At 43.3% G+C, this 15,468-nt stretch overlaps 1 protein-coding gene across 1 annotated transcript in view; it reads right to left on the reverse strand.

Annotated features, from left to right (window-relative positions):
- Positions 1 to 15,468, reverse strand: part of Osbpl11 (oxysterol binding protein like 11) — a 60,036-nt gene that overhangs the window by 11,589 nt on the left and 32,979 nt on the right. Inside the window, exons 6-9 of the mRNA XM_059276921.1 lie at positions 15,230 to 15,431; positions 12,522 to 12,667; positions 5,493 to 5,633; positions 1,699 to 2,197 (exon numbers count right to left, since the gene is read on the reverse strand). Coding sequence (XP_059132904.1) covers positions 1,699 to 2,197; positions 5,493 to 5,633; positions 12,522 to 12,667; positions 15,230 to 15,431 — 988 coding nt within the window. The remainder of the gene's footprint in view (positions 1 to 1,698; positions 2,198 to 5,492; positions 5,634 to 12,521; positions 12,668 to 15,229; positions 15,432 to 15,468) is intronic.

The raw sequence follows: 15,468 nt of genomic DNA on the forward strand, positions 1-15,468 counted from the left end.
ACCAAAACAAAAAACAAACACACAAACAAACAAACAAAAAAAAAACAAATGGAGCTGGGTGGCGGTGGCACACGCCTTTAATCCTGGCACATGGGAGGCAGAAGCATATGGATCTCTGTGAGTCTGGGGCCAACCTGGTCTACAGAGTGAACAGCAGGCCAGGTAGGGCTACATAGAGATTCTGTTTTCAACCAGATTTGAATAAATATAGGGGAAGTAAGACTCACAGAATCCTAAAATATCAGTAATTAAACTAATTTCCCTCTAATGTTAAAGAATATAAATAACAAAAGCAAAATGAATGATCATAAATCCCATTCCAATTGTGTGTGTGTGTGTGTGTGTGTGTGTGTGTGTGTGTGTGTGTGTGTGTGTAGGGGGGTATGCACGTATTTGTGTGTATGTATGTGTGTGCACTTGCTTGTGCATGTGTATGGAGGCCAGAGGTCAACACCCAACGTCTCCCTGTAACAAGGCTAGCCTCTGAGGGCTGCCCCGCCCAGCCCCACCTTTTGAGGCGGTCTCTTACTGCTTACCCACTGCCATGCCAGGCTCTCCTGTCATGGTGCTGGGGACCTGAACTTTGGTGCTCATGTTTGCAAGGCAAGCACCTAACAGACTACTGAGCATCTCACCAATCCTCCATTCCTTCATTGTATTTACTTGTTGCTAGGGGTAACAGATGGCAGTTTCATTTCCAAAAGGCAGTAACTGTATACACGAAAGCATTAGATAATACAGAAGTCACTGTACCTCCCCTCATGATTCAAAGAGTTGAAAATGGCACATGCTCCTCCTTACATATTTGAGAAGCAGAGGCTATACTACCGGATTGTTCTGTTAAAAACTAGCAAGAACAGATCTCCTTTGGAGGCATGTGACAAAGAATGCCCAACCTTCACAGGTCCATGTCCCATCACCTCTAGATTTCAACTAATCCTAATCTTAAAAACTAAAACTGAATATACAGGCACAGAAAAAAAATATTAAAAGTCAGTTCAAATTATCTATCTCTGTATTAATGGTTAGTGATGTTTTTATTTCCTCCTCTGAATTTGTTTGTTGGTTTTAAACATGGTCCCATTATGTACCTCTGGCTGGCCTGGAACTCACTTTGTAGATCATGCTAGCCTCAAACTCAAGAGACCTGCCTGCTTCTGCTTCCAGAGTGCTGTGCTTAAAGGCGTGCACCACCACGCTGCAGTTTCTACAATAAAAATACTTTACAGGTGTGGTGGTGCACACCTTTAATTTCAGTGAGTTCCAGGCCAGCCAGAGCAACACACAGTGAGACCATATCTAAAAACAAACAACCTCAAAAATCTTTAAATTTTCACAATATAATTTCAAGGAGAATTTCTATTTGTCCACAGTAATAGCATATGACTCTGGTGTGTCAACACTCATTCTGGAGCACAAACCAGAGCAAAAAAAGTAGTACATGTAACATTTCAGATCTCTAACTCAGCAGTTTCAGGCCCTGGCTGTTCTTGCAGAGCACCTAAGGGCTCAGTCCCCAGTCCCCAAATGCTGGCTCACAACTGCCTGTAACTCCATGTGGTTACTGCATGTACACAGCGCACTTGCATATATGTAGGCGAAACCCTCATACACATGCAAACAAATCTCAAAACTCTATGACCAATACCTACAGCCTTTCCAAATTTACCGAGTTTGATATAATGATTTTCTACTCACCTTCTCCAACCATCGTCACACCTATCGACATGCCTAAGAACTTGCTTTTAGTCCAGACATGTGCATTTACACACATCTTCCTTTCTGTACATTCTGCATAAAATCCTGAGACTGGGGGATGATGAGAAACCTGCTCAGCCACGAATCTGACAGTGTAACAGTCTGAGACCCCCTGGGTTGGAGCATCCTCCGACAGAGGGGCATGATTTGTGACGGCTGGGGTGGAAGAGCTGCTGCTCAAACTGGACGCCACTTCACTTTTGGGCATCCTCCAGGAGCAGTGGAAAGTTTCCCCAATGATAGGATTGTACGGCTTCTTCGCAATGGCTCCCTTTCGACCTTCGTGAAATGAGGTAAGGTAGTACTCAACAAAGCGAATCATGCGGTCCTCCGGTGTGGCTCCATCGGTGATGCCTATGAACAGGTCTGGATGAGACATGAAATCTGCATACATCTCCAGTAAGGAACGCTTCTCCAGGATAAATGTAGGAAGCACCACCTAAAACATCAATGCAAACCAATTAAGAAGGAGAATTAATCCATATATATATCCACAAATAATTAACTCTATCATCTAAGAGCATTTCATTGTAAACAGAAGGATCTGGTCCTTTTTTTTTTTTTTGGTTTTTCTGTCTTGGATCTCATTCTGTAGACCAGGCTGGCCTCGAACTCACAGAGATCCATCAGGCTCTACCTCTGGAGTGCTGGGATTAAAGGCGTGCGCCACCACCACCCGGCTCTGTTAATTTCTTAAAGGAAAGAAATGATATGAATGAAAAAAAGGAATGTAAATAAAATAATACAATAAAAACAATAATAAAGAGCCAGGCATAATGGCTCAGGCTGTAATCCCAGCATTCAGGAAGCAAAGGCAGGGGGATCAAGAGTTCAAGGCCAGCCTAAGCCACAAAGTGAAGCTCTTGTCTCAAAAAAACCAATAGTCCAGCAGGTAAAGGCACTTGCCACCAAGTCTGAAGACCGGAGTTTGATCCTCAGAACCACACTGTGGCAGGAGAGAAGCAAGTTGTCCTCTGACCCACACTGGCATTTGTGCCCATGCCCAGACCCAGATGTGAAAAATAAAAATAACTAAATTAATTACATTGATGTATATTTTAAACTATGATCTCACTTTCACGAGACCAGCATGGTTCTTAAAGTGACAGAACTGGACTGACAGCTTACACAGCTGACAATGCTCTTGGCTTAGAGCAAAAAAGGTAGTACATGTAACATTTCCTGGAAGTCCATTAAAATGGTACCAAGTCAATCCATACGCAGACAAGCCCCAAAGTACTCAGAAAGGGGAGAAAAGGAACACCATTTAGATCTGGGAACTAGAAGGGTTATTCTTAAGCAGTCTGCAGTGCGGGTTCCTGGAGAGGCTCCAGAGGCAGCTCCTTCCTCCCAGGCGCTGCTGTCTTTTATGCTGCGGGAAGATGCTCACCCACCAGATGCCTCCTGGCTTCATCTACTCCTCACAGCTGGGGACAGGCCACAGCTTGCTTAGGAGTGGGGAATACCGCACAGCTCCTGGCCCACCCTTCCCACAGGATGTCCAGGAGCTTGTTTACACCAAATGCTCTAACTCTGAGAGACGTGTACTTTCCAGGATTCACACACTACCTTCTCATTTCTATGTTCCAAGAAGCCGAAGCCAGCGACTCAGATGTTTACCTCCTTCTGGAAGCTGCATCTATCAGACAGCCTTTCTTTAAGCTAATTATACTTCCAGTGGCTATTCACTTTTTCTTAAACCAAGTAATAGAGCCTCAGTAGAGTGGCACACTGCGATAGTCCAGGACTCTAGAGGGTGAGGCAGGATAGCAACAAGTTCAAGGCCAGCCTGGGCTACATAGTGAGTTTGGGGTCAGCCTGTAGTATATAGGAAGATGATGTCTCACAATTATTTTTTCAGATTGTTTCTTACAAGGCAAATAACATCGTCATGGTGTACAGACACAAGTGTTAGAGCCATAAGGAAAGTAGAACTGACTGAACTTCACGGGAGGCACTACACACAGGACAAAGGAGGAAGTCACAACTGGGAGGGTGCTCCAAGACTCCAAGTTCCGGCACCGTTCAGAGCTTAGTGTCGGAGGGTTTCCTGAATTTCACCATTGCTGACAACACTTGTTCTGTTTGGTCTCCTCTGTGTGTAATGAATCTCAAAGAACGATCAACCGAGAAAAGCAAAAGAAGCCAAACACTTATAGAGACCGACGGGAAGAGAATCCTGTGCATTAGCAACAGAGGGACGATGGGAGACTATTACCTCTTAATCATCCTGGCTGCCTTCAAATTCATGGCAATCTTCTTGCCTCAGACTCCCAAATGCTGAGATTACAGGTGTGTACCACCAGATCTGGCTTTATTTTTCCAAACTGTCTATGAAGTGCTTAACTATCTTCATTTATTATCATTTTAAATGTATCAAAAGGGGGACTGGTGAGTTAGCTCAAAGCTGCTGCAAAGCCAGTGACCTAAGTGCAGTCCCTGGGGTCACATGGTGGAAGGGAGAGACCCCTTCTTGAAAGTTGTCCTCTGGGGTGCATGCGCGCGTGTGTGTGCACACACACACACACACACACACACACACACACACACACACACACATCAAATAAACAAATGTAATCAAAAGAACCGAAAGGAAGAGAAGGGAGATAAGTTACTTGTTTGTTACCCAGGCTGGGCCCGGGCTGCCTTCTACCTGCTGCTCTAATCCTCAGCAGCGTCTGCACTAGACTCAAGGCTCGGTCTGATGGGGGTGGGAGGAAGCTGTGACGGCATTTTAGTCACACTCCTTACTGCCTGGAAGTACCATTCCTTTAAATGTGTGTGAACGGTGCTCACTAACAATAAAGTGTAAGTTCTTAGTTAATAAGGAACAGATAAGGACACAACACAGCTACTTACATCAAAATCTAGTAAGGAACAGAAACACCATACCAACCAGATAATCCCTCACCAGACTATTTCAACTAGAACCATAGCCGGTAAAATAAGTATTTCTTCTGGACTGCTAATATTATGTGAAAGTATTTCTTTGAACAGAATGATAGCAACTAAAGTCTAAGTGGAAGATTAATAAGCTAATTAATTCTTAAATGCCTGCCCCTTGGTAGAATTCTGATGGAACCCAATGACTTTTAAAGTCTTTCATCAAGGGCGGTGGGATAGCCCAGTAGGCAGGGGGGCTTGCATGGAAAGCCTGACCACCTGAGTTTAATCCCTGCAACCTACGTTTGAAGGAAAGAACTGACTCCTGCCTGCACTACCACACACATCATACAAAGACACATAGTGCAAGCCGGGTGGTGGTGGCACACGCCTTTAATCCCAGCATTCAGGAGGCAGAGGCAGGTGGATCTCTGTGAGTTCGAGGCCAGCCTGGTCTACAGAGTGAGATCCAGGACAGCCAGGGCTACATAGAGAAACCCTATCTAAAAAACCAAACAACCAAAAAAAAAAAAAAAAAAAAGCTCCTATCAAGCATAGTAAGTCTAAGTTAAAACAAACAAACATGTTTTTGACTTTTCAGTGATGAAAAATGAATTCGGAAGGCAAAAAGCTTTCTATTTAAAGTTCCATAACAGATGAGCATGGGAAACAATCTTTCATCCCTACATTTACAGACTTCGATGGAACCCAAATCTGTTTGTGAGAGACATCTAAGTAGCCCAGGCTGGCCTTGAGTTCTCCATCCTCCTGCCTCAGTCTCTCCTGTACAAGGTCTGCAGAGTGAAGCCCCACACTGGCTGCCTGCTGTCAGCACCTGAGCGGTAACTTACTCTCGTTAGGTCCATGCCCAGCTTGAGCTGCGACAGGAGATGCAGGATGACACTGCGCTGCTCCTCCACGGCCCCCAGGTCATCCTCCTTGTTGTCACAAGTGTCCTCTATCTCATCCTCTGCATCGATTTCCTCAGGTTCCTTGATGTGGAGAGAGCAGAGTCAGGTATTGTAAGTACTCACTGACATTCACTACGAGAAAAACAATCGGCCTTGGAGACATTTCTACTAGGTCTGAACAAATCAGGGTGGGCAATGCCCTTCTGAAGACACAACTTCCAGCAGTAAACCAAGAAACACATTTCCTTCGAAGAGCCCACAATTGCTGGTATAGAACAGGCTGTGGGCCTGTGACATATGTTTTTCTGTTTTCTAAGACACAGTCTTACTGTGTAACCTCGTTAACCCAGCACTCACTATGTATCCAAGGCTGGCTTCAAACTTATGGCAATTCTCCTGTCTTAGTCTCCTGGGTAGTGAGATCCCAGAAACGTGTCGACACACCCAGCAGAAATACATTCATTTTATAGAAACAGTATTTTTTAAAAGAGCAAAAATGCCCCTGAATAAACTCAGCTTTGAACCTAGTCTGGGAACCACGTCAACAATTTTAAGTGATTTCTGTTTGCTTGTTTGTTCTGAGACAAAGTCTCTCACTATGTAAGGCAAGCTGGCCTTGACCTTGGCCTCCCAAGTCTTTGGATTACAGGCATAAGCCACCCGGCCTGGCTAAGTTCTGGAGGCTTTGTTTTAAATTTTTATTTTATTAATTTAAAAAATTTTATGTCTTTTGTTTGTCTGTGTGTGTATGTGTGTGTGTGTGTGTGTGCGCGTGTGCGCGCGCAGACGCTAGGAAAGGCCAGGGGCCACAGATTCCCTGAATCTGGAGCTGTGAGCCACCCCACATGAATACTAGGAACCATACTCTGGCCCTCTTCAATAGCAGTACGCTCTCTTAACTGCTGAGCCATCTCTCCCCAGCCCCAAGTTCAAGAGTTTTAGGGATTAAATGTTCGTCCTTGTTTAAGCTAAAGCTACAAAGTAAAACTGAAAGGTGGATGCACGCAATGTCAAATCTACCTATCTAGCCCTATTCTGCTGTTCACTCCTGCCTGAGAAGATCTGTGGTTGGAAAGAGATTCCAGATAACATAAAAACTCTGTGGCTCGTCGGGCAGCTACACCGCCTGCCGCCACCGCCTGGCCTCTGTGCAGCATTTTAATCAGTAACACCCCCCAACCCCCACAACTGAATGTATACTTCCATCTCACTGGCTCCTAATGACCAGTTAAACAACTGCATATTTATCACTTTAGCTTACTTTTAATTTTTTAGGGTTTTCAGATGAAGGAAGGGGTGGGGGTGGGGCTTCACTCCGTAGCCCAGGCTAGCCTTTAATGCTCAATAATTTTTTTTTTTTTTTGGTTTTTCGAGACAAGGTTTCTCTGTGTAGCTTTATGCCTTTCCTGGAACTCACTTGGTAGCCCAGGCTGGCCTCGAACTCACAGAGATCCACCTGCCTCTGCCTCCCAAGTGCTGGGATTAAAGGCGTGAGCCACCACCGCCCGGCTCAATAATTTTTTGTTTGTTTGTTTTGAAATAGAGAGTTTCAAATGGCCTAGGTTGGTCTTGAACTTACTATGTCTTTGAACTCCTGATTCTCTTGCATTTGCTTCCCACATGCTCAAATTATAGGCATGTACCTACTCTGGTTCTGACTGTGTGTGTGTGTGTGTGTGTGTGTGTGTGTGTGTGTGTGTACATGTGAAGGCCAGAGGTTGATGTCAGAGATCTTCCTCTATTATTTTTCACTTTGTTTTTTCAGACTAGCTCTCTCAATAACCTGGAATTCACCGACTCTCCTAGGCTGGCTGGCCAGTAAGCTCCAGGTATCTGCCTGTCTCCATCCCACCCCTGACCCCCAGGCACTGCAGTTAAGGATGCATGTCACTGCACCTGGCTTTCACACGGGTGCTGGGAAGCCGAACTGAGTCTCATACTTGCATGACAGAAACTGCCAAATGGCCGTCTCCCCAACCCTGCTGGCTTTTATGTTTCTGCCAGAGTCTCACTCTGTATGTGGCTAGGCTGGCTTAGAAACTCACTTTGTGTCCAGCCTAACTTTGAACTTGTGGTGATTCTCCTGCCTCAGCCTTTAGAGTGCTAGGATTAAAAGCTGGAGCTAGGCCGGGGGGGCGGGGGGGGGCGGGGGGGGCGGGGGGGGGGCGGCGCCGCCGCACGCCTTTAATCCCAGCACTCGGGAGGCAGAGGCAGGCGGATCTCTGTGAGTTCGAGGCCAGCCTGGGCTACCAAGTGAGTTCCAGGAAAGGCGCAAAGCTACACAGAGAAACTCTGTCTCGAAAAACCAAAAAAAAAAAAAAAGCTGGAGCTACCCTACCTGTCCAGCTTGCTTTGAACAACGTCCAAAGGTTCAGTAGCACCTTGTCGGTTGTCACCAGGCTTCTACAGTGGTGGTGCCCTGCCTCTCAAAGAACAGCTCGTTAACCTCTTTCTGCCAGGAAGCTAAATATAAGGATGTGATCTTTTCTAATTTATTAGATTTTAAATTTTCAGGATAGTGGAATGGGGATGGTTAGGGTTTGTTTGTTTGTTTGTTTTGTTTTTCGAGACAGGGTTTCTCTGTGTAGCTTTGCGCCTTTCCTGGAACTCACTTGGTAGCCCAGGCTGGCCTCGAACTCACAGAGATCCGCCTGGCTCTGCCTCCCTAGTGCTGGGATTAAAGGTGTGCGCCACCGGCCCATGGGTAGGTGTTTCTGAGACAGTGTCTCACTGTGTAGCCGAGGTTAGTCTTAAACCCACAGCAATACTTCTATTTTAGCCTCACACAGAGCTGGGAATACAGGTGTAAGCCATCATGCTTCGACAGTTATGATGATTTTTAAAAAGAAATTATTTTGTGTCATTTTTATTTTCCCCACCACTATTTATCCTATCAAATAAGATACTCACCTGTTTTTGTTCTGTTTAGCTAGACCAAAACCAAACCAAACACACATGGACACGGACATCGACACAGACACACTAAAAAAACCTCACATCTGCCAGATGTGGTGGCACTCAGGAGACAGAGGCAGGCGGATCTCTGTGAGTTCAAGGCCAGCCTGGTCTATGCAGAGAAACCTTGTCTCCAAAAACCAAAAATAAATAAGTAGATAGATAAATAAATAAATAAATAAATAAATAGAAGACTGCATAGACAAATTTGTGTGTTCACAGAAGAGAGCCCTCTGTTTTTATGACCTCTTTCCACGAAGAGGCAGCCTATGAGGAAGCAGGTCCTGCTCTGGAGCCTAGATCCTCTGCACATAAACGTCTACTTGAACACTGTTCACTCTTCAAACAGGGGAACTGATAGCCCTCTCTCCATGTGGACCAAATAAAACCCTTATATGAGATTAAATAATTACAGGAGCCCCTTCTAGGTGGCGATTAAGAATGTTCTCTGACATTACATCTGAGGTTGGACTTAGGCTTCAGATGAATAATGCAAACACAGCTTTAGAGAATGGGGTGTCACTCCGAGGAAGAGGTGCTCAGTGACCCGAGACCCTGGCACACTCAATCTCAGCACCAAAACCAAACAGTAACGATAGCAACAGAAGCCAGTTACTTTGTGGGGTGAGCCTTCTCTACTGGAAGTCATATTAAAGAGAAACAACCAGGTAGAACAACTGCAGAACAGTTTTCAATATTAAAAAGTATTACATTCATGTACATACTTCGTATGTGTGTATGTGTTGTATGTGTGTGGACACATGTGTGTCATGGCGTACACGTGGAAGTCAGAGGACAACATGAGGAGTCAATTCCCTCCTCTATCATCAGGTCCCAGGGACTGAACTCAGGGTGTCAGACTTGACAGCAAGGGCCTTAACCCTTGAGCCATCTCGCTGGCCCTGTTTTCACTGCTTTAACACAAACAAACAAGTAATTTACTGAAATAGGAAAGAAAATTGAATACTTTTGGGACAGGAACTTGCTATACTATAGACCTCAGGGAGCTGCCAGCCTCTGCCTCCCAAGCACTGGGGCAAAGGTGTGCACCGCCACACCCGGGAAGAGAAATTTTACCAACAAACACTGACTCTACATCATGGTGTGGACAAGAGTTCAGAAGCTTTCCCATTTTTCTGGCCGGTCTCAGGCAGCACAGGCCGGCCTTTAAGCTGGTAATTTGCTGAGATTCAGAACATGTGCCACCACACCTAGCTGGAAGCTCTCTTTCCTGGTCATCATGATTTTCTTCAAAAGCTTAAGCTAACAATGCACTTCCAAACTACAAAACAAACTTTCAAATATGTGAAACGCTTACAAACGCTGGCGGCTAGCAATGACAAGGGCCCAGAGTGCAAGAGTGAGTGAATGTCTACGAACTTGTGCTAGCTGAAGACTGCATGGGAAAGAAAAATCACAATTCTACAAGATTCATTCTTTCATTGTCTTGATGTCAGCCTCAGAGGCAATAAGAAACCACAGAATTAAAAAAAAATTTTTTTCAAGGCAGAGTTTTTCTGTATAGCCCTGGCTGTCCTAGAACTAGCTCTATAGACTAGGCTGGCCTTGAACTCATAGAGATCTGCCTGCCTCTGCCTCTTGAGAGCTGGGATTGAATTTTTTTTTTACTTCTTTATTTATACAGTTGTACATATGTAAGTGTTTATAAGTGTGTGGGTGTGCAGGTGCCATGGCACACACGCTAAGGGCAGAGGACAGCTGGCTCTTTCTTCCCACCATTTGGGCTCTGTGGACAGAACTTGGCACACTCTGCAGCAAGTGCCCTTACCCAGTGAGCCATCTCACCAGCCCAGGCTCGATGGCATTATTCTAGTTGGAGTGAGGTCTACCTTCGCACTTAGCAGATAACAAAACGCACCTGTGAAACTTTGGGACAATAAAGGTTTGGTCTGGTGCGCCTGGGTGGAGTCTAAACTTTTACACTAACTGCTAGCTGGGCTATTTTCTATCTGCACTTGGTGATCTAGTCACCAATAGAAGGATTTGGAAATCTGGCAGCCTCCTCCCAGATCCAGTGCCCCATCCCTTACAAAAGTCTCATTTTGCTAACAACATGCTCTGCGCTCATGGTCCTTCACACTAAATCTCCTCTAGTCTGGCCCTCTCTCCAAAGCAATGGCTCCATCACCTTAAGTGCTCCTCAGAAACATTCATCATCACATGTCCCTCTCCTGGAACATTCAGCATACTCAAATCACAGTAAATCTTGCTCAGAAGGGGCTTTCTCATTTCCTGGCTTTGTGAATAGCAACACAATTTTATCTTGTTATTCTGGCTCCAAAGTTTCCAATCTGTCATAGTCTGGCTGATTTTTGTCATTTGAAATGCACATTGCTGACTCATTTACTTTCATGGTCTTTGATCCCATTTTAATTCCAAGTCATATTATATACCAATCTTCCAAATATCTCTTTCCCAGGCACACAATCCTACCGTCTCTCTATTAAGACTAAGTCCTGCCTCACTTTATTGCTGCATTGTGCTCTCTATGGAGCAATGCTGCAGAAGTACCTCTCCACATGGAGTACATGACTGCAGTACCCAACAATCCTGTGATGGTTCTCATAAGCTACTTAGAACGGAACTCTGCTGTTAGCTTTATCCTCATCCCAGTCTCACAGGGCATCACCATCACTACTCTACAGGTAAGGAAGCTTAGAACCAAACTTTAAAACTTTAAAAGCTTTGTCCCCAAAGCATTCCTCCTTTACATCACTCGGTATTTCTTTTCTTTCTCTGAAGGGCAAACTGCAAGAGTGTAAATCATGTCCATTAAGGAAAAACTGTCTCATCTTATCACCTGCTTGTTTTGGTGTACACAAGTTGAGGCTGCAAGTAGACCGCACACCTCTTCAGTGAAAGAACTGTCTTCTGATTGTGTTTCTCCTTAATTCCAGACAGCTTGGTATCTACAAGTGTGTGCACATGTGTGTGTCAATGCATGTTATTTACTTGGTTAGCCTGCTTGCCTGCTCTTCAGCTCCCTGGCTCCAGCACCTCTTCATAAATTCAAAGTCTTTGCCAGGTTTGGACTAGTGTCTTATCTCTTAAGAAATAACATGCTAGTATATAAATGATCATAAAGTCTGCATTATTCTTGACTCAGTAATTCTATTGGGGACATAATGTAAAGGAATAATCAAAAATTGGGAAGGAATATAATACTTAGCAATCGTTTTATTTGTAATAACAAGAAAGACAAACTAGATGTTCAACAACAGGACATGAACTCAGTATCTTACTTTGACTTTCAAACACTAATTATATAGGCCAGACCACAAGACAGAAAATAGCTTCAATTATCTATGTAATTATAGTAAGCATAAAAATTGCAGACGTGAACATAAAAGGCAAAGCAAACAAACCAAAAAATGATATCATTTCTAACAGCACATCTGCAGCAGAGCACAACAGTGCAGCTCCTGGAAACACAGAATGAGCACCAATGTATGTAACCACTAAAGGCCGAGGTCAAGTGATGCGGAGCAACATCCGTAACAACTGTAGTGGTAACCTGCCTATAATAGCAAGCAGAGCTTACAATCTCAATGCTATTTTAAGCGCTTGTAAATGTAATAGCAAAGACTAATAAAGTTAAATTAACAATGTGCAGAACCACACCTTTAATCCCAGTAGTCAGGAGGCAGAGGCAGGTGAATCTCTGAGTTCAGGGTCAGCCTGGTCTACCAGGATGGCCGAGACTACACCATCTCAAAAAAACAAAAACAAAAACAACAAGAAACAACAAGGAAACCAGACCAACCAACGAACCAACCAAAAACAACAAAACAATGTAAAGGGAAGCTGGCTGTGGTGGTGCCTGTGAGGTGAGCCAGGAGGACTATGGACCATTAAAGCCAACCAGGGCCTTTAACCGTCTAGTGTTCTATGGACACAAACGCCTTAACAACAACAACAACAACAACAACACACTGTCCCCTTTCAAGGAGTCCTCCCTTCTTCCAGCAAAATCAAGGTTTCATGGTCCCTTACCCTTGCTAACACTCCAGAGTCTGCAACAGCCTGCCCTTCCGGGACTGCCGTGGGCTTGCTCGGCTCGGCGGCAAAGGGCTGCTCAGCTCCATTCTTATAGTGGTTTGATAAAGGTGTCTTTGGTTCCAACCACTCAATCGTCGTTCCTGATGAAGAAAGAGAAAAATTTTGCTGAGACTTGCTCATAATCTGGGAAGTTCAGCAGATCTGGATTTTATTAAACAATTTTGTTTTGATCCTATAAGACTGAAGCTCTTCAACCTGCACTGAAAGGAGACAGCTACTCGACCTCATTTGCATGAGCACCATGATTGGGTACTTCACTACAGAGCAACTTGCAACTTGAAATGAGACACTATGTAAAAGAAATCCACCCTGAAAAGGGCTGATCTTGCTTCTTAGAGAAGTCAGTGAATCATGGAGTGAGTTCCCAAACAATAGATTAACCATTGGTATGTCCCTCTAATAATCAAAATGTATATAATTAGGCTTTAGTGGGGAGTCACTCCAGGAACCTGAATGGTAGTAAACCAACATAATTTGTTTAAATTAAAGACTGCAATTTTCCTAACTAATAACTGATTGGCTCTAATTTAAATAACACACACACACACACACACCCCTACCTTTTATTTAAATCATGAACAACCCAACATAACTTTTAAACTGAAAACCTTTTCTATTGAATAAACAGAGCTGACCTAGTGAAAGTCAGCAGTCACATTTAGAGACCTGTCACCTTCTCAGTTAATGAGTCAATGGTCTCTTATTACTCTCAACTAGTTTAACAAAGTAGATTCTATACCTAATCAATAATGGAAATGTTCCATTTGATTTCAGAGGCTGATCTGGGTTTCACAGAAGCTAGGTTATGGAGTACAAGAATTAGGGATGCTCAGACTTCTAAAACAGAAAACTAAAAACAGCAGGACACTTACTAAGTCAAAGGCCAGACTCAGAAGAGAAGTAAGTGACAAATCACCCAACAGGCTAATAGTGACATGCCTTGTTCAATGGCCCTTGGCACTAGGGTCATTAAGATTGGAGGAATGTCCTGGCTAAGGTCATGGGGCCTATTTTAAAGTTGTATAGAAATGAAAATACTCTCCCTCTACCCTAAAATAATTACATCAATTAAAAGACCCAGTTTAGGGGGCTACTTTGCTAACTAGAAACTATAATAAGACTTTATCAAACCAGTCATTTATTAAACCTGGCCTCAAGGCCCCTCCAAATCAACACATATACAACCAACCGAGTCTTTAGATAACATATATTCTGACTCTATGGTCCAGGCACAGTACTACACACTTGTCATCCTAGTGTTTAGAAAGCAGGTGCTGGGGAGATGGCTCAAGGGTTAAGAGCAGGGGCTGCTCTTCCAGAGGTCCTGAGTTCAATTCCCAGCAGCCACATGGTGGCTCACAACCATTTATAATGAGATCTAATGCCCTCTTTTGGCATGCAGATGTACATGCAGAGCACTCATACATAAAATATAAATAAATAAAACTAAAAAGAAAAGAATCAAGGAAGCAGGAACAGCTGAGGCTAGCCTGTAATACACAGTGAGTTTACAGCCAGCCCAGGCTAGACAGTGATACTTTATCCATGAATGAATAAAACGAAAATATGACTTTATGGAGTTGAACATTCTTCTGAACAGAGATTTCATTTGTCATGTTATTGAGGAATTTGAATGGAAAGGTAACTGTTTTTCCAAGTTATAGTTTCCTTCTGAGGTGATTTTAAAATAAATTTTTACATGCCCAATTTGGAAAAGATGGCAACTATGGTTGAGAACCAGCAATGGCAGTTAGTTAATTCCTTGAACTACCTATAAACCTAGCCTCCAAAAAAATCCAACATGAGAACAACTTTTACTTAAAAACTTCAAAACCTTGCTAATTAATGCAAATTTACTCATACATCTTTCTTGGTCATGAGGAAATGTCAAAAATAAAATTGTATTAATTTAAAGCATACAAAAGTTTCACAACTGTTTTAAATGATATACTATTTAATCAAATATTTATTTAACATTTAATCGAGTAACCAGCACCAGTGTTACCTGATAGACTTTTAAAAATTAAACAGTACAGACTAGAAATAAGATGTTTCATTTTCCTAACAAACTCATGAACTAAAATTAGCCCACATTTCTTACATCAGGGTAACTCATCTAAATGTTCAAATTAGGGGAATAACTTGAGGAAACGAAAGTACTCACCTAAGGATGTAATATGACCAAAAAAATTTCCCTTAGCACAAGAATGGAACTTGGAAAGTATTCCTGATATTTAGTGGGAAACACATGCTATAATATAATACAATACAATACTACAGAGTTAACCAGTCGTGGACAGAGCTGGTGGTCGGGAAACGCCCCCAGTGACTCTACCCTGATTACCTTGGATACAAGAATGCCACGACTTTAACAAAAACTGAGCTGTAGATTTACCTTTTGACATGTTGAGTTTGAGGTTTAGATGTTAAACATTAGACTGAAATTATTCTAAATTCCAAAACAGGACACAATCAGGAAGTTTGTAATTAGTGTGCTAATTAAAACTAAGAGACTCAACTGATTTTTTTCCCATCCCTTTCTTTTTTCAAAAAATGTTTCTCTAGCTTTAGAATGAAAACAACTACAGTCCTTTCCATGTTTTAAGGTCAATGTTTCACCCCACCTTTAATCCACGACTCACCTGAGGGCAAGGAGCCCTTCTGATGTGAGGCGTGCTGCAGCTGGAGGATGTGGAAGCAGTCGTTTAAGCAGTTCATAGTTGCCATGGAAGTAGCTTTGAGCATCAAGAGGTCCTGGTCCAAAGAACTCAGGAGGCCGGAAGCAGGAAGGCATTCGATCCGTCTGATTAGGTCTCTTTGTTGTCCTTCAGCATGAGACATCATCTAAGAAAAGAATAGTCTTGTGGGTCTCACTCAACAT

Source organism: Peromyscus eremicus, chromosome 12 (assembly GCF_949786415.1).
Source record: "Peromyscus eremicus chromosome 12, PerEre_H2_v1, whole genome shotgun sequence".
Classification (NCBI taxonomy): domain Eukaryota; kingdom Metazoa; phylum Chordata; class Mammalia; order Rodentia; family Cricetidae; genus Peromyscus; species Peromyscus eremicus.